A 20297-nucleotide genomic window follows, 5' to 3' on the forward strand; every position below is an offset into this window, starting at 1 on the left:
AGTTATATTAAACACACAATCGAGTTTTGTTTGTTAAAATCAAATTTTAATGGGAATATTTCCATCTCCACACTAGTTTCCTGTACCAGTAATAGTAGCAGTAGTAATAGTGTCAGTATTAAGGATGTAATTGGATTGTTGGATTTCAGATCATTAAGAGTGACAACAAAAGTAAGATTGTAACTAATTACTAATAACTAACAACTGTAATGTTATTACTCAACTTTATTTGTAATGAGTTACACTGCTAGTTACTGTGGCGAGTAATATTATTACTAGTACAGCCTTACTGCCCAGCACTAATTATTACCTCAGATATGAGCTGCAGGTTTGAATCAGCTGAATATTAAAATCCTCACAATGATTCAGTTCACAGGCTTTTTATTAGATTGGATTATAAAGATAAACCTACTGAACAGGTAATATATTACATTAAAGTAATCTGTTACATTATCAGTGATTTATGGGAGAAATCTGACTGATTGTTTTATTTTGATGACATAATATAACAATGTTTCACATTCTTTATATTAATACATTTACACACAATAGACAAACAATGAGCATTAACTGTAACTTTAAGGATTGGCTTTGAGGCAGAGAGTTGAATGAGGGGATGATAACCTCTCTCATGTCTGCCTGTAACGTTTATGTTTTCATCTAATGAGCCAAATACCTGTCTCTCTCTCTCTCTCTCTCTCTCTCTCTCTCTCTCTCTCTCTCTCTCAACTCTTGCTGTCTCTCTCAGAGAGGGGACTGTGAGGGTCTCTGAGTTTTGGGGACTTTGTGGTGAATGTTTGTGTGAGGGCTCCAGATATGACTGCGTGCTGGTTCTGGGTTCTTTGGCATTTACTGGAACAACCTTTCTTCAGTGTGGGAAGTCCGGAAACCGCCTGGGAGTGTCAGAGAGTTGAAGCCCTGCAGCAGTGAACCAGGTGAGCGTCTACCTGTGTGCTTTTCCAAGGGGGCGTGGCTTGTGTGCGTTCGTTACCTGCTCAGGTGAAAGTCACACAGAGTCGGAAGCTCAGTTCACAAAGTGCTGAACAAGGAGCACACACCGGGTTGGACATGGAAAAGTCGCTGAGTGTGTCGTCTGAGAGCTCCCTGCCTCCGCTGGACGATGATGTGGACTCGGTCTGCTCCGACGAGCTGCTGGGCTCTCAGTCCCGCCGCTGGCTGGCGGACCTCCTGACCGGGAACATGTCTCCGGAGAGCGGGGACGTGAACACGGTCGGCCGGGACGGACTGTTCGTGGACTACAACTTCCCCCTGGGAGAGCTGGAGATGAGCAGCAGGGTGAAATGGAAAAGACCAAAGGTAAAAAGAAAAGATGGGAATTCCTCCTTCTGAAATATATTAATATTAGTATTAGTATTAATAGGATTACTAACAGTGTTATGCTACAGTGCCACTGTACAGGCCTTTTTATTTGCATGGATCATCTGAGAGCTATGTTGATGCATTCAGGTGCAAACAGCATTTGCCTGTTGTGCTTGGTCCATGTGGAGTTCATGTGAACTATCTACAGCACACACTGTGTCACAGTAACTAGTGTATTAACTGCAGTACTGTGCTTAAACACAATGTTGAGGTATTTCTACTCCACATTTCAGAGGGTTATATTCTACTTTTAGTCCACTTTATTTGACAGCTACAAATGATCAACTTGTGAAATATGATGCAAGATAGTTAAGATTATCTCCTCTAATGTAACAGTTATATATATGTTTATATACTTTTATTAAGTAATACTGTGAATGCAGGAGTTTTACTTATATAAAGTATATTATTATAGAATACAAGAGTGGTATTTCTACTTGTACTTCAGTAATAGATCTGAGTACTTCTTTCTGCTGTTTCATAGTTTAATTTATGATAATACACAATGCTTTCTGAGTTTATTACATGTACCTGCAGAAGTGTAAAAGTACTTGCGCTTTTGTGGTTCGAGACACACGAGTACAGACAAGTAGAAAGTTGCACACAAAATTGACCTGTGGAGTTTAAGTTACTATAAAGAACAAACCCCAGGACTCATATAAAGTACTAATACACTAATACAGTCACATTTACTGTGAAATATGGAATAAAATATCCTGAATAATATTAAATCCTGCAGGTAAACGAGTGTTGGCGGCTTCAGTTAAAGCTGTTGATAGTGAAAACAAACTTCATAGCTTCATAATATATATATTATTATTGTATATATTGTAATATTTACTATCAGTGAATCACACTTTGATCTCTGTGAGTCAGATATAACATTTATAATTACAACCTTGTGTCAGATGTGAACCTGTTTGTTTTATTCCCTGGTATTTTATGCTACCTCGTTTTTGGCCTCTGGACAATCATTTTTCAAAACATGACAGAGGAACAATCTCAGATGGGTGTGTCTGAAAGAAATAACAGAGACATAATAAACACAAAGCCTGTGGGAAAAAACTGGGGGGAAGAAAGAGACCGATAGCTGTCTATGTTCACCTTTAATATAAAGTACAGTATCTCTTCTCTTCTCTTCTCTTCTCTTAAGAATTAGGGCAGGGCGTGATTCGGTCGAGATGAGCTCCAACCTGCTGGGCTATTTACACTGAACTGTGTTGAGTCAATATGTAATATATCAAAGGAAGACATCTCTACGTCGTATAAGAGCGGCTCCTCTCGGGCAGAATCAAAGTAAATATACAGGATTACATGTTTTCTATCACGGCCTTGTTGCTTTTAGGCCACTGAACTATACACTTTGGAGACTAGTAGGAGCACTAACATTTTATACCGTCTTTAAGTGTGTAATATAATGCATAAAGTCATGTACAGGGGCTGGACAAAACCACAAGAATCCTTACATCACAGTCTAATGCATCAATCTAGGCTAGCCTCAAAACCTGCAGATTGAAGTCAAACCCTCTCTGGCTCACAAAGGTGTCATTTATTCCAGAACTGCTAGACTGATATAACCTTTTAGCTCTCCCTACAACAAACCTTTAAAGGTTATTTCCATAAAACACTGAAAAATAAAGTACAACTGGACACACACCATGTCAGACCTGATTACTGAGTGTCATATTTAACTGATAAGAAGTAATGAATCCAATACAACAGTAGAGTGGACGTCTGTTTGGTTCCACAGGACTCTAAAAGTCAGTTAAAGACCAAGTCCTGTAGGTTAAAGGAGGTCTTTTACATTCTTGGACAGTCATTATGTTTTCTTCTTGTTGAGACAGCACAACGCCAAAGAGCACTACAGAGCGGTGTTAGTCTAGTTTTAGTTGTGTAAATATCATAAGATAAAATCTAAAGTCTAAATCTACAGTAAAGTAAGTCGACAGGTTCAGTTCAAGTGTAATAAAATGTTTATCTAGAATATCCAAACTAATAGTTTGGGCAAATAATATGTGAAGAGCTTCCTGGTCTGTGTCATCCACATCTGGCGGGTTTCTCTTTAATCTTCAGACTTTACAGCACTTATAGAGCAGTGATACACACCGGTCCTGTTAGACTGGAACTGTATACTGACACACATACGTATACAAACAGACACCTACATTACACGCTGTCCACACAGTGCCCTCTTCAATGTCTTGTAGCTCACTGGGTCCATAATGAAATACAAAAAGATGAGACTGAAGGAAGCTGTCGACTGCTGTTTGCAGCATTCACCCTCCATTAATATCCACAGTTGTTACTGGAACATTTGTTTTAATCACACAATGTAAACACATTTTTTAATGTCAGTCAGTTGGCCCTACATTACATGCATGTACCTGAATGTGTGTATTATATGCTATTACCTTATCCAGAGTGGCTGTATCATGTGACTGTAAATCCAGTGTACGTCAAGCTCTGATTCTAACTTTCACTTTGGCTACTACTACTAGTTCTCTAATACTAAACCTTTTTAATGAAGCCTTTCCCAAGTGAATAAAACAGGACAAGAAAAAGAAATGTTTCAGAAATCAGGAAAAATTAAAAGACGGTCGGCCTATAAAACTGTTGTTATGTAATGACTTGAGCCTGAGTTGCGTGCTGAGGGCTGATTGGTCCACCTGAGTAAATTGACTGCAGCACTGCAATAAATCCTCCCTTCACTGAGCTTATAATGTTCCAACTGTTGGTTTATCGTGCTGTTGGATTTCCCTGAAAGTTGTTTGTACTAACTTGAAGTGATCATATTTTTTTAGAATGATTAATCATGCATTGTGGTTCACCTGGCAGCACTGTACAGAGAAGATTTTAGATTAGATGGCAGTGTTGTTGGAGTGAATGCAGATATTGTGCCAAGTTTTTGCCACCCTGTTCTGATAGCTGATTATTGATCAGCTGCCACTCCCTTTGGTCTGATGTTGTTCACACGCACAAAATCCTGTTTCATTTGTCGTCATCTCTAACTGTATCCCTGTCTCATTTTTCCTCTCTCCTTCCTCCTCCATACTGTTTCTAGGAGCTCTGTCCGTCACCTCAGTTCATTGTAAATGGAGCAACGCGCCTGGACGTCCGCCAGGGAAAACTCAGTAAGTAGGCAACTACAGTAGTGTTGCACAATGCAGGCCTTTCCCATGAAACAGAAGGCTTATCTCTCCCACAAGACAGTTGAGTAAAAAGCATTAACTTTTTTACAAATAATTATAACTACACTGGTATTTACAGGCAGATATGAGTAGAAGGTGGTCTTTAAAATCATAAAGTGGGGTAAACAATAACACTTCTAGCAAACTGAGGTCAGGTCAGGTGTTCAGTCTGCTGTATGGGGAGTGTAGGTTTGGATGTTTTTGTCTAGTTTTAGTTTACAGGGATTAGACAAAACCATACAACATATTACTAACCTTTAAACGTAAAGTAACATAATCACATTCAATGTTATATTGGAGTGTCAAGTAGCAGCATTTAAAGCTGTGAAAGAGAAATGCAGACAGTAAAAGATGGACCTTCCTGGTAACCTGAGCTAACTTTCCTCAGATGACTGCTGGTTACTTTCTGCCATCGCGTCTCTCTCCATGCATCGCTCCCTGCTCAAGAAGGTCATGCCTCTGGAACAGAGCTTCCAGGACGGTTACAACGGCTGCTTCGTCTTCAGGGTAAATACCTGAGCGATGCCTAACATGCTGCGGTCTGTGCAGGTTGAATTGTCGGTCTATATATAGTGATAATGACACAAAGGAACTTCTAGAATATCTGACTTTCTTTGAGTTGATGTTGAGTGCAATAATGTCGCCTTCACCTAGTGAACAATTTCTGCATGATGGCAGATTTTGGAAAATGTATGAACCTGACATGGATATAAAACTTTGTTGGTGAAAGTAGGGCACTGGCATTGTGACAAAAACACCACTCCCACTCTCTCTCTGCAGTTCTGGCAGTACGGTCAGTGGGAGGAGGTGAGGATAGACGACTTGTTGCCGACTCAGGACAACAATCTGATCTACCTCAGCTCCCCAGAAAGACACGAGTTCTGGAGCTCCCTGCTGGAGAAGGCCTACGCCAAGTGAGTCCCTGTCAATCATCTGTGTGTGTGTGTGTGTGTGTGTGTAATAAGATTAACCTTCACTGAACTGTAATGTGATGGTAATCATGTTTCTCCCATGAGCACTTCAAAGTAGGCCTGGGCAATAAAACAACAGCATTATATATCAATAGACACTTCATCAATAGCAATAAGAACATTCGCCCTGGCTCATGAACAGCGAATCACTATATCCCCTTTCCACCCTTTAAAGTACGTAACCTGTCATCTGTCATGACCTTTATCTGTTACATCCCAAGAATCAATCCAGAAGCAGTCCACGATGGAGAGATACTCATCAATAAAACCATACAACGAAACATTAAAAACCTCTGTGCCTCGATTTTCCACCTCAAATGAACAATAATTATCGATACCACTGAAAACAATCAGAATTGAGACTCATATAATGTATAATGATATTTAACTGAAAATATCATTTTATGTTTTATATTGAAGACAAAATGTTCATTACTGAAATAAACCAGAATGGGCAGAAAAGTGCTTCTAATGTTTGAAGCTGTGATGTTTCTCTTAATGTATCATCTTAACCAAAAATAACAAACATGGAAAAACTATAAAATATTGTCCCAGAAGTTTCTAGAGAAATATAAAGAATATGCAGATGTCTGTAGGGTGTTTCTTTCTGTGTGCAGTCATTTTACCTTGAACTCTTACATATCTCCCTGTCAATCTGCCTGTTTGAAGATGCCTTCGGACATGGATTTTGTCAGCCAGCTGTTCTGTCTTAAAACTGGATGAACTTTCTGTCAGCATTTCTTCTTAATTAGTTGCCTGGATTCACAGGTTTCATAACTTAAAAATAAGCGGCTATTCATCAAAGTTGCAAAAGTGAGCCCGGAACTTAAACATTTGACAGGTGTCTTCTTTGGGGGTTTGGGTTTTAGAACAAACTGCACAGTAAATCTGTGACATCTGGAAGTTAAAAGGCAGACTCATCCTTTCATCTCTACGTGCTTTTTCCTCTCTAATCTCAGAAGGGACGTTATTTATTCCACTGAACAAAATCCTCAGTACTGGAAGGGATTTACTCATTTATGTCTCCCTAAAATGTAAAAATCTCTTATCTAATATCTGTTCATCTATTTATCTGTGTAAATACATTGTTCTCATCAGCCTTTGTCGTTGTGGGATCAGTCAGATGTTTTTGTCCTCCGTGTGTCTTTTGTCCCAGGCTGAAAGGTGGCTACAGAGCTCTGGACATGGGCTTCCCTCATGAGGCCATGGTTGATATGACGGGTGGGGTGGCCGAGGTTTTTAGCATCGCCTCACTGCCCAGAGAGCTGCCGGCCTTCCTCAGACACCTGCTGGCTAAAGGAGCGCTCATCAACTGTGCCAACTGCCAGGTACAGTGAGGATCAGTTAGGTTAGCGGTGGCATGAAAGGCTTGTTAGCTCTAGTTTAAATACTGGGAACCACAGAAGCAGAACATGAGTCACAGGAGTTTAATTTTGCATTTTTCATCCGTCCTAACTGTGGGTGGATGTTTTTTTTTTCCCTCCAGGGTCCTTTGGAACAAAGGAATGGACTTGGGATCATGTTCAGACATGCATACTCTCTGACTGCTGTAGAGGAGGTAAATGTCCTTAAATAAGATTTTTTTTAAATGCATGTTAACATTCATATTTAGTTTATCTCACAGGGCTAAAACTGGAAAAGAAAGAATAAAATAACCACTAATTGTATCTGCTTCTCATGAAATCCAAAAACAGATTAGAAAAACATTCATAAAAACAAACGAACAACAAACTTGGTAGCAGCATGTTTGTCATATATAGGTTTTCAGGCCAAATCCTGATCACAAAACCCTCTGATTCTGGATGTAAATATGAAGCTATAAGATGCGTATGTGCACTCAGAGAGCAGGGGAACTCTTTCTACTGAGGCTAGAGAGAGTAAAGTTTAAATGTAGATTAAGCATGGCCTGTTCTTTCCACTGCTCTCACTTTTTCTTTCGGTCTGTTTCTCCTCCTCTGCCAGGTGAAGACGGCTCATGGCGCTGTGGATTTAGTGCGAATCCTCAACCCCTGGGGCAACACTGAGTGGGAGGGGCCCTGGAGTGACTTGAAAGGGTCGGTACACACATACAGGAGCAGAATTAGGTTTTCAATCAACTGTTAAATGAAAATTTATAGATGAAGAGTCAGCCTGCAAGATTAACTACCTGAAACTTCACCTGTTGTTTTATATGAGAGTGGTAAATTTCAGAAATACTTGTGTATTTTGGGGCGTAAATATAAAAGTCTCCGCTGTCTCTCTCTTTTTGTCCAGTCCAGAGTGGAACACTGTGAGCGACGAGGAGCAGAAAAGACTGGAAAGAGTCAGACGGGAGGACGGGGAGTTCTGGTGAGTTATAGTGCTGTTGTATATCTGAGTGTCTCTCTGTGACATGCATCCTGCCGACTCTTTGTCCGCCTTCTGCAAACACAGAACTAAACACTGTGAGACATGTCAGTCTCAACCACAACAGGAACCTCAAGGCAAACAAGTCGGCCTATCCATGACATTGCTTTTTCTCGCACACATGTTTTTAATTCTCCTTTCTAAGACAGGACTTTAGGCTGTGTGTTGGTTTTTATCTTTCAACCATTTTCAAAATGTCAACTAGTCTTATAAATGGAATTCAATCTGATTTAATTACGGAAAGAGTCTTTAAGTCTGGAAAGATCAAACCTCATATGAGCAAACTGGCCTGTCAGCTCACCAGTTTCTCTCTCCATCAGGATGTCTGTGTCAGATTTCCGACAGAACTTTGAGTTGATGGAGGTTTGTCACCTGACTGAGACCCTCAATGAACCAGGCTCCAGCGTGCTGCCGTGGTCCTCCATAATGCATCATGGTAACTGGGTGCCGTGCATCTCAGCTGGAGGCCCAGCACACGGGGGTAAGACACATGACGATACATGATGAAAAATGTGTCTGTTTACTGTTCTGTGCCTGATAACTGTTTGCATGTGTTCCATATGGACCCTTAACTCTCAAACTGTTCCGTCATTTGATTAAACTTGTTATTATCACCATATTATCACAATTGAGTAAGAAGCCTTTTTTTTCATCCAATCTGCTCCCATTTGCAGTGATTTACATTTGCTGTGTTTGCTGTTAATCCGCACTCAACATCTGTTTCACGTTAAAAGCCTTCCACCCTGTTCAGGAGGAATAATCCCCTTTTCCCTGTAAGGCTGTGAGACATCTGCAGGGACATTCACAGAAGGAAGTTTAATTAACAGCAACTTTATGAAACAAATTACAGCAAAGTACAGTCGATCACACTCATGACCCATGAAAATGTTATTTCTGTTATAAAGAGCGTGAACAGGAGGGTGATGGGAACAACACCACTGCACTGGAATTATTACTGTAGAAATAAATGTTATGTTTAATTTAGGCCACTGGTAAAAATGAACAGTTTAGCTGACCCCATTACCTTCACACCAATGTGTTTATCAATGGTAACGGTACCTGTTAAATGCAGGGACTAAATTCCTATTTTCAGGTGAGTATTATTAAATTCTATTGCTGCTAATAGATCCTCCTAAATGTTCCACACTGGACCTTTAAGTGAGCTATTATAGTGCAAATGATTTCGCTGTACTGGTCTTAGACCGCACCCTTTGCCATTTTTTGCACAACAGGTTTCATTTCAAAATGTAAAGTCTGCCTGTCACTCACCTCTTACCTTCTGTGTACATTGTAGATTAAGTTGAAAGTACTGGAGTCAGAAATAATCATTGATTTTAATGTTTGTACAATATTACTGATCCGCTTATTTGGGCTAGTTGTCAACAAATCAAGTTAAGACAGTACAGAACACACTGTCTGTCTGTCTGTCTGTCTGTCTGTCTGTCTGTCTGTCTGTCTGTCTGTCTGTGTAGGTGTGGTGCTTAATTGTTTGTACAAGATCTGAGCAGAAAATTCTAGATGCTGAAATGGTTGCTTTGGCTGCAGATGATACCACAGAGAGCTGTGTTTTTATAAGTTTGAGCACACCACATTAAAAGAGAGAATAGGACTAAGATTTAATTGACAATAGAATCATTTCCTGGTAAAAGTATCTCAACAGTCGGTAGGACTGTCTGCTGTGAGGGTTCAGGGTGAGATAAATGATAGATAGAGTTAAATGTTTGAAACTTAGTGTAGGAAAAAAGCATCTTGTTGTTGACACAGAAGTTTCACTGACCCACACATTAACAGCTGGTACTGCCCTTTCTTCTGTGTGAACTCTGTACTGTTTACTGATTCTTTGCATGTTTGTGTGTGAACCAAACAGACCCAGTGATTAAATAACTGCTTGATAACAATTGCAGATTTCAGGAAACCTTTAAGAAGTCAAGGATAGTGCTGTGTGATATTCCAGATGATTCAGTATACATTTGTTTCTGTTCCTGTGAATTAACCACAAAGAGAACGTACTCTGGCAGCTTGTGTAAAGCTCATACTGAGTGAGGCACAGCAGGTCATCAGTGTTGTTGTTGTTTCGAGCATTTTAAAACTTGTCTAGCCTGAACAGGGACTTGAACCCTGGACCCTCAGATTAAAAGTCTGATGCTCTACCGACTGAGCTATCCAGGCTCTGTCTCAGAGCTTTTCACATCTATATCTTTTTTATCTCTTTTTATTTTATTTGGGGATTTAGAGAGAAATGATTTCCGACAGCAGCCACAGCATTGTTAAACAAGACTAAGATTAAACCATTTCCTGGTCAAATTAGCTCATGTCAACTTTAAGATAAGGTTTGATCGTACCAGCCTGATGCACATTGTGTTATTGTGACTCTGAGTGAGTGTTAGTTTGTACCTGAACATAGAAGATGGTGTAAAGCAGATGGTCGTCTATACAAGGGAACTTTCACACAGAAACAAACCTGATACTAAACATCTGTTCGGTCTCTGTAGAAGCTGAGATGGTGCATTTTGAGCCTTTACATTTGTTTATAACATGAACCGCATGCATGTTGTATACATTTATAATCAATGTGTGTAAAGTTTAAAGGAAGTGTTTGTGTGTCCCTATAGTGACAGACGAAAGCAGGAAACTGTTCACTTTAATATTCACTTACACGCTTCAGTTTAGGGTTAAAGGCTAAAGAATGCACTAGTGTAGCACTAATAGTGTGTGTGTGTGTGTGTGTGTGTGTGTGTGTGTGTGTGTGTGTGTGTGTGTGTTTCCAGGCTTTTTCTGGCAGAATCCTCAGTTCCACTTCGTCCTGTCGAAGGTGGACAGCGACACTGCCAACACTTCTGAGAAGACCTGCTCCTTCATTTTGGCTCTGATGCAGAAACACCAGAGACGCAGAGGCATTAACCTGGCCATAGCCCTGCATATATACAAGGTACACACACACACACACACACACACACACACACACACACACACACACACACACACACACACACACACACACACATACGAACACACAGTGAAACCCATAATGTCAGCTATTAATTAAATTATCAAATTATTCACACATTATTCACAGGGAGACTGAAACCAAACGGGATTCAACAATCACAGAAGTGATTGTTGAACATTTAAGTACATTTACTTTACTTAATTACTATTTTGAGGTACTTTGCTCCTTTATATTCTCCTCCACTATATTTCAGAGGGAAATACTGGACTATTTACTCTGCTACAGGCTTTTACATAAAAACAACACATTTTTAAATATTAAACCAGTGGTTTATAAACTGTTTGACTTGTGACATAAAATCAGTGTGTAGTTGTATCTCTGTGTTACGTTTCAGATGTCTCTCTGAGTTGTGGTCGGTCGGTTGAAGCAACAGTAGGGAAAGAAATGTGAAGTTTAGTCATTGATGACGTCCACTGAGAAGCTAAACCTCAGTGTATAACTGTACGTGTATTAAAAGCGGGTGCTATCCCTCCAGGCCCATCCGAAGAACACGTACCTGTCGCCTGAGGACTTGAGTGCGCTCCGCCCGGTCCTCTGCAGCTCCCAGTACTCCTCACGTCGGGAGGTTGTTCTTCGCGGCGTCCTTCCACAAGGTCGTTACGTCATCATCCCTTCAACCGCCGAGCCCAATCAGCAGGGACCGTTCCTCCTCCGGGTGCTGACAGAGCAAGGCAATGCAGCCACGTGAGTCATGGATCAACCTGTCGATGGAGTTTGGATTCTGTTTTTGGTTTGATGCTGCTGGAGCTGAGAAAGTAATAAGAAATACCCATCAGACTCCATCAAAGTGTGTGCAAGAAGACGACCCTCAAATCTGCTGATGAGACAAAGAAACCTCAAAGGACTTAGAATCACATCTCACCCAGAGAGGATGAAAGATAATAAGAATGAAATGGAGGTTACATGCTGCATTACACAGTCATTTGAATCAGTATTCAACAATGAAGTGCATACAGCTGCAGGTCGGGACAGTTTACTGTTAATGAAGGAGAGAAATTAACACGAAATAGGGACTTGAATTAAATTGAACTCTGCAGGTTTTGGAGGTTAATTATTTAGTGCACTCATCCCCAAACAGTTTGATTTACGGTCAGCTCCACCGTGATCTGACAGAGTCTCTAAACTCTAGTTTCTTTAGACATTGAACTGAAGTATTTCTAAATATAAATAATGTTTTTAATATGTTTTTGTGGCTTTTTTCCCCAGTCCAGCTCACAAACCAGGGCCACAAGATATCCCTTCAGTAACAGAGGTAAGAGACAAGTTCAATCAGTTACTAAATAAATTAGATATTATTATATATATGTAATAATTATTCACCTGACTCAAATAAAATCATCAATGTTGGAAATAAAAGTCAGGAAAGACCTTGTGAGAGTCTCAGTGAAGTCAGACATCGACTGTCTGCTGTGAGGGTTCAGGGTGAGATAAATGATAGATAGAGTTAAATGTTTGAAACTTTCTCAGCAAGTGTAGGAAAAAGCATCTTGTTGTTGACACAGAAGTTTCACTGACCCACACATTAACAGCTGGTACTGCCCTTTCTTCTGTGTGAACTCTGTACTGATTCTTTGCAGGTTTTCACATTATGTGTAAAAGTGTTTGAACCAAACAGACTTGGGACCCAGTGATTAAATAACTGCTTGGTAACAATTGTAGATTTCAGGAAACCTTTAAGAAGTCAAGGATAGTGCTGTGTGATATTCCAGATGATTCAGTTTACATTTGTTTCTGTTCCTGTGAATTAACCACAAAGAGAACGTACTCTGGTAGCTCATGTAAAGCTCATACTGAGTACAGTACAGTCTGTAATTAAGGCGCAGCAGGTAATCAGTGTTGTTGTTTCGAGCATTTTAAAACTTGTTTCGCCTGAACAGGGACTTGAACCCTGGACCCTCAGATTAAAAGTCTGATGCTCTACCGGCTGAGCTATCCAGGCCCTGTCTCAGAGCATCTACATGTTCCCCTGTCTCACTGACATTGACACCTACACTGTAAACACATAAATACATAAATTTAGAGAGAAATGATTGTTAAACAAAGTGAATGTCAGACTGCTTTACTCACTGTGTGCCCTGACTAAAGAGTGTACATGTGAACATGTGAACATAATATTGACTCTCGTAGGGCTGATTTAGTTTAGGTTACAAACTCTCTGCATCGAGGCAACATGTCAGACTCTGTATTTTCTTCCCTGCAGCTTTCATTTCCTCACCAGGCCGCTCTTCCCTCCCCTAAATCAACCAAACTTCTGTTCATGAAGCACTGCAACAAGGTGGGATCTACTTACACACAGGTGCTGTTCATCCAGAGCTCAACTAACATCTGGAAATAGGTTTGAACTTTAACCTACTTTAAGGTGCCACATGGATTTCTGCAACATTGGAAAACACCTTGGTTCTCTGCTGCTCCGAGCAGGTTCATACATATACAATGTTTAAACCACAACTGTAGCTGTGCCTGTCTCTGTGTGTATTACTCCAACTGTTACATCTTGAGTTATGACTGTTTCCTGCTTTCTGTCGTCAGAACGGCTTTTGCAAACCAGTGCACCTCCACAGCCTGCTGACTGAGGCCGTACAGGGAGGAGGTCAGTGATGTCTGCTTTCATGGGGGCGAATCAACAGCCTTGTTCTGACTTGTTTATTTCAACAGAATTAATGTTTCCCAAATTGAATTCCTTTCCTGATTGGGGGAAGTCACCCCTTATGTTGTTTCTGTGTACAAAGCAGCAAGATCAACACAACAATGTCTGATAGGGACATTTCTACAGTGGTTTGGATTTTAGTTTCCCATGTTTGTGGGGGATTGGTCTGGAAACATGTTACAGGAGTGTACATCCAGCACAGTGGTCATGAATGGAGAATTTAGCTATAGAGACCAGGTATCACAAGTGTGAGTGCAAGCAAATACATTTTGAGCTGTAATATCTTCTCTATCTCAATGCAGTAAATGCCTTAATATTTCCTTCTTTTACCAAGGAAACCCTTTAAGGGATTCTGTGTGACACTCTTAAGTAAGTGCCTCAGATAAGGAGAAATCAAGCCTTACTTTGTGTTTTGTGCAACCTACAGTTTTTATCTGAGCTCAGGGTTGCCTGGTGTTTCATGATGCATGTTTGTAAGGTTTAAGGTTAGAATTAGATGATCATTATTATTTTTATTGTTGGTCACCACACTGAATGGTTCGTCAATGAATCAGCCAGTTGATCTCAGTAGTTCCTCCTGTTAAGTCCCTCTGTCTCCATCTAAAGGAAATCAAAATAAGTCACCAGTTTTGTTGACATGTTTGTTAATGAGAAGGGCATCGAGACTTTCAGTATGACATCCTGCTGTAAAGCTAGTGCTGATAGCCTGCAGGAGATGGTGACAGATAGTTCAGAGTTTCGAGGAACAGAGGAAGTGGAACTGATGCCACAGCAGAAAGGAGGACGTACAGCAAAGAAGGCTTTACATCACCATTTTTTAACCCAGGGATCGACATCCATCTCTGTTTAAATAGGCGGTTCATTTCCATAAGAATAACAATATGTCGGACCCTGATACCACCTCGGTCTTGATTTATAAAAACAGTTTCAGCCTCTTGCTTTAAAAACACCTGTACGTCAGAAATCCAGCACAAGTTTGCAGTTATTGTTTGCATGTTAAAATGTCTGATGATGATCTTACTTTCTGTTGTCAGTGTTGGCCGGCAGTGAGAAGTACTTGGCTCTGGAGCACTGCAAGAGCATGGTGGTCCTCATGGATGTATCCTTGAAAAATGAACTGATGAAGTGAAGAACTGATAAAAAACAAAAGATCAATGTTGTCTAATCGATCGTTCTTCATGTACATTATGAAAAGACACTCACAGAGCCTGGATAGCTCAGTCCTGTTCAGGCGGTGAAAGTTTTAAGCTTCCAGTCTCTACTGACTCCTCTGAGTTGTGTGGTTTACTTCAGTCCTATTTCCACACTGGAAGTCGGTGATTAAAATGAAGTAAAATACGCCACAACTACAATTTAAGAGTCAGTATTTGTACCTCAGTTCCATGTAAAGATATAAAAATAGTAGTACACCACTATCCCATAATGCAGTGCAGAGAGAAAATATAATAGCTACTGACTGCTACAAACACCAACAAAACCCTCAAGGATTGTTTGGATTTGTCTTGTTGATTTCTTTGACCTCAGCGTTTTCCTCAGAGCCAAGGCATCGCTCAGCTCAACTGGCCCGAGTTCCAGAGTCTGTGGGACAAGATCCGGAGGTGGACGGTAAGGTTATCAACACAACAACAACAGTAACATCAACAAGAACAGCACATGACTGATGTGTTGAAGCTGCAGGCAGAAATCAGTGTGCAGATGTACTGGCTGGAGCTCTCACTCCCTAAATACACTGCTTCTTTCCGTCTTTAAGCGTTGCAAAATGATCAACTCTTTTATATCAGAGACCAAAATAAATTGTAACAGAACAGGGGTTTGAAGAATTGCATCGTAAGACAGACATTGTGTGAGTGTGTGTGCAGTTTCTCATGCATGTGTTGTGTTGAATCTTTCCTCAGGATATCTTCCTGGTGTATGATAAGAACAAGACTCAGCGCCTTGAGTATCAAGAGGTCAGCCCCGCTCTGAAGGCAGCAGGTAGGACTGAGGACACACAGCGACGTACACACGGTTAATGTGTATTTCCACATCCTGACCAACAGGGGGAGCCAAAGCACCTCTTTTTACCTCTCTGCTGTTTAACATAGTCCATTCTCAAAACTGGAAGAAAATCTGACTACATTATAGTTTACATATGTACATACAGATGTAATTAAAGTGTAAGAATAATCATGTTTGTGTTTCTCAAGCTATCAGGGCTGAAGACACAGTTGCTCTTGTGTTTTCAGACATTACTGATGTAAACTAACTGTATTAAAAGACCGTCAGTCAGTTTGGTAGTGGCTCAGCCTTTTTGTTTAGATTCAGATTATGCATGAGGAAAGTGAATGTATACTAAAGTAGGGCAGTAAACCTCACTACATTCAGATTATATCCAATACAGAGTACAAATTCTGTATAACTGTGAGGCCATTGGCTGTGAAGCGTCAGTCAGTAAAGAATATTCTGGCTTTCTTTTGTTGGTGCTCTTTATTTTTTCTTATTTTCTGGTGTGAACTTTGTCCTCTCAGCCTTTTGGAGTCATAAAAATCACACCCACCATTTGGTTCACCTCTAATGAGTCACTCAGTAAGTGAGTCACTTAAGGAGTACATTTTTAAACTGCTTTTACTTAAACCTGCTACCTGGAGTTTTTAACCGGTTATGAAACAGTCATAATCATACCCAAAATGAAAGTTAGTGTTAGTAAAGGAATATTACTACGCATAACACTCTTCCTTCTTCTGTTTATTCGTTACAGCGGTGCTGAACTGGCGCTCAGTAAGCGCTAATACATTTATAACAGCCTGGTAGAAAGCTGTACGTGTGTGAGGGTCCACTGACTTTAACTGTAAGAGACTGACCTGCCCGTTGTCACTGCATCTGTTTGTCTGGTCTGTCTCTGCTGCAGGAATCATGGTGGATGATTTAATAATGCAGCTGGTTGGACTGAGATACACGGAGCCCGATATGACCATCAGTTACCCCGGCTTCCTGTACCTGCTGATGAAACTGGAGAGCATGATCCGTAAGAGAGGGGGATGGGGAAAGAGGGAGTAAGACAAATGGCACATTGTCACAGTATTCCTAAAAGGCAGAGAAGCTGGATGCTACAAATCAAAAAGAATAACATGTTTAAATAACTTATAACTGTATCCAAAATTATTAAATCCAACAAACACTGCTGCTAATTGTCACTACAAGGCCGACGTGTTTAGTTCACAATACAGAGTTTGTATTACAGGGATGTTGAGATGTGAACACATCAACCGACTATATGGAAAAGAAGAAGAGGAAGTGAAAAGGGACAGATGCACACCTTAGGCCACTCACCCAATGCTCGTTATTTTGCTATTGATTTTATTTTATTGGTTCTTTTGCATTTTGCCTCCTGTTGTTGTTATTTTGTTATGTTATTATCAGTCTGTGGATACTGCTGTGAATTACCCCTTGGGGATAAATAAAGTTTCTATCTATCTATCTATCTATCTATCTATCTATCTATCTATCTATCTATCTATCTATCTATCTATCTGTCTGTCTGTCTGTCTGTCTGTCTGTCTGTCTATCTTTTTATCTATCTACCTAACCTATCTATCTGTCTGTCTGTCTGTCTGTCTGTCTGTCTGTCTATCTATCTATCTACCTATCTGTCTGTCTGTCTGTCTGTCTGTCTGTCTGTCTGTCTGTCTGTCTGTCTATCTATCTATCTATCTATGTATCTATCTATCTTTCTATCTATCTACCTATCTATCTGCAATAGATACCACTGAATCTCACACACTGGCACTAAGATGCAAACGTATCTGTCTCTGTGAAAACAGACAGTTGTTTCAGTTTCTTTAGCCTTACTGAGAATGAGTCTGCCCTCCGAGAAGTTCTTGACTAAAAACTAGACTGAAAGCGACAATAATCAAATAGCTGCACTGTTATTAAAACTATCTGACCTTCATACATTTTAACTACCATGAATGTATCTATAAAAAGTTAAAATCTGATTCCAAAACTAACATTTGGGTTTCAGCTGGCAATGGCGATTTGAAAGACTTTACATAGTTTGTTTTGGCTCACGTCAAGTTCAGATGGGTGGATTCTGCCCACTGGTACTACAGGCACGACACAACAGAAACAATTAATTGTCATCACAGATCGAATGTCTCTCAGTTGGTCTTTTCTTTTTTTGTTTCTCTGTTGCAGATAAATTTCAAGCGTATGACATGGTGGGAATGGGAACCGTGACTGTCAGCTACAGACAGGTGTGAACATACATTTATATCCGTACAGCAACACTGACTCCTTCCTCTTTATCTGCCTCAGTAACAGATACTTTGAATAGAAATACATGAGTAGACACATTTTATTTTTTATTATGTGAATGACTTTATTATTTACATCTTAGTTTGGCAGATTTGTCACAAAACGTATAAGTATATTCATATTAAAACTAAATGTTTTCTGTTGGTTCTGATTGGTTCCAGTGGCTCCACATGACCATGTACAACTGACCTGTCCTGGTCCACTGAGACGGATTCACCAGGATCTGTTTCTGTTTTCTGTTTAATGTACTCTGTGTTTATTTTTGTGTGAATGGACGTATAGTTCAAGGATAGAAACAAGTAGCAAACCAAAAAAAAAGCCTCCTTTTGCCATTTATGTGTATCTTGTATGTTGTCATAGTGTAGTCAAACAGTAACAGTGAACTTCCTTCAGTCATGGAAACATTCGGGGTCAAAGGTTGAAATAAGGTGGGCTGCTATGAGGAAAGGTTTATGATTTACTGTATTAGTGACACTTCATTTGTCAGCCTAAATTAGGAATTTTAGACCCTGCCACCTCTAGTCTATACATAAAATCCTAACAGTGGTCTAAAATAACTTCCCTTAGTAATAGTCAACACTAAAATAGACTACAAAAGCATCATTTAGATGTCGACAATAATCATTTCATTATCGTCCGTTATGCATTTAATTATTTGCACGCGGTTGTAAAAAATTTTATATAAAGTGATAATAACAAAATGTTGGGCTTTGTTTCAGCATAATGTGAATAAAGAATATAAAAAGAGTCTAAGTCTGTGAGGTACAGTTTGTTTCAATACTATCAGAACTGGTATCTTCAAGATGGTGGCCTTTCTTCTTAGGGGATTATACGCTAATTACAACATACCTCTGAATATTATATTCAATTTGTGCCAATAGATCCTCCTAATAATGTGTTTTTTGTGTGTTTCTGCTAAGATTAGAGATTTTATGAACAAAGAGAACAGTCAACAGGATATATAAACGTTAAAAATACACACAAATAAGTATAAATATAATAAATAAAATAAGAAAATAACCTTCCAGTGAGCTCCTGTCACTTTGGTACCACATTCATTTGTAAAACACTGATTAAAATTCATGTGCTGTCATCTATGTTCTGTTTAAATATGTAAGTCATCTGGTTGTGTCATGAATAAGATCGACTCCCTCATCTCTCTCGCTGACCTCAGAAACTCTGTCACAGATGTTTTGTTGAACTTTTACTGAATTCCTCATCATGTGGCCTTTTTCCTTCTCTCCAGGCCGTGATTGAAACAATCTAAACCAGTTATTTATACTAGCCTCGGACTTCTTTGCAACTGTTGTACGGGGTCTGTCTGTGCAGTGACCCCAACCACAGGGGATATTTTGAGAAATGACCCTCTGTTCTTTGCTGATGTCTGGTATGTGTAAATATCCGTCTCCCAGCATCATTCTTTAAAGTGAGAACAGTCAGATATACAAATACCAGAGATTGTCTGTGTGTGTGTGTGTGTGTGTGTGTGTGTGTGTGTGTGTGTGTGTGTGTGTGTTTGTGTGTTCAATATCCTGTTGTGCTACTGTTGTGTTGGTTTAAACTGACTTTTAGGATGGCATGTGATATTCGTACATCAGCCACACCCCAACACACTGTCTGCCTTCCTGTAGCTCTCTCTTTTATCTCACTCTTTCTTTTTGTGTTTTCTTTGCTCTCTCCTTCCTTTGTTATCCCACTTTAACTTATTTATATTAAAATAAAAGCATCCTCACTGTATGGTCCAGATAGTAAGGACTGTGTGGGCTCAACCAGTGAGAGTCTTAACATTTTTGACAAATCCGGACCAGAACAAATATCACATGACATAAAAAAACCAACAAACAAACATATTTTCTAAATTGCCTCAACTGGTTTGTGTCCACACAGATATCTTTTGTGTTTATTTACCCAGGTTTGAGATATCTGTCTCTGAAATATCTACTGCTACCCTCAGATCAAAGGAGGAGAATTTAATTTTATTTCTAACTCTCCCGACTTAAAATAAAATAGAAATATTTTACAAGAAGCACCTTTTCCCCAGAAATAGTGTCCTTGTTACACCTGATATTATCAACAGACAGACACACACAAAACAGTGATTGCGTTTTTGTGCCTCAGCATTCACCCTCTGTGTAAACATCCCCAGCTACACTCAGGACTCAACTTCTCTTTGTTCAGCCCCTCTTTAAAAAAATAAACAGTCTGTTCATATGAGCCCAGACTCAGACTGTAATTATGACTCAGGCCTGTTGTGGCCAATCACAGAGCTGTTAGTAGCAGAGCCGCACTAGATGGCATCACATGACAACATCAAAGCTGAGGCATGGTCCCTGCTTCGGTCTGCAGGCTGCTCCCTGCCGCAGTGACGCTAATCGACCAGGACAGCCTGAGCATGACCTACTTCTGTAGGTGGCTCCTGCAGG

At 40.0% G+C, this 20297-nt stretch overlaps 1 protein-coding gene and 2 non-coding genes across 3 annotated transcripts; 1 reads left to right on the forward strand and 2 right to left on the reverse strand.

The window, feature by feature from the left end:
* Positions 1 to 1001: 1001 nt before the first annotated feature.
* Positions 1002 to 18622, forward strand: zgc:85932 (uncharacterized protein LOC405875 homolog). The gene is made up of 20 exons (XM_051398601.1): positions 1002 to 1317; positions 4442 to 4511; positions 4957 to 5075; positions 5349 to 5482; positions 6696 to 6867; positions 7026 to 7097; positions 7502 to 7593; positions 7793 to 7867; positions 8245 to 8405; positions 10693 to 10853; positions 11410 to 11618; positions 12141 to 12186; positions 13135 to 13209; positions 13464 to 13524; positions 14616 to 14680; positions 15118 to 15186; positions 15477 to 15555; positions 16469 to 16585; positions 17755 to 17813; positions 18036 to 18622. The coding sequence occupies exons 1-20, from the start codon at positions 1069 to 1071 to the stop codon at positions 18060 to 18062; spliced, it is 2112 nt and encodes a 703-aa protein (XP_051254561.1). The 5' UTR covers positions 1002 to 1068; the 3' UTR covers positions 18063 to 18622.
* On the reverse strand, positions 10021 to 10093 carry trnak-uuu (transfer RNA lysine (anticodon UUU)). Its single transcript has one exon. It is a non-coding gene; the product is annotated as a tRNA-Lys (tRNA).
* On the reverse strand, positions 12801 to 12873 carry trnak-uuu (transfer RNA lysine (anticodon UUU)). The gene has a single exon. It is a non-coding gene; the product is annotated as a tRNA-Lys (tRNA).
* Positions 18623 to 20297: the final 1675 nt, after the last annotated feature.

This window comes from Dicentrarchus labrax, unplaced genomic scaffold (assembly GCF_905237075.1).
Source record: "Dicentrarchus labrax unplaced genomic scaffold, dlabrax2021, whole genome shotgun sequence".
NCBI classification, from domain to species: domain Eukaryota; kingdom Metazoa; phylum Chordata; class Actinopteri; family Moronidae; genus Dicentrarchus; species Dicentrarchus labrax.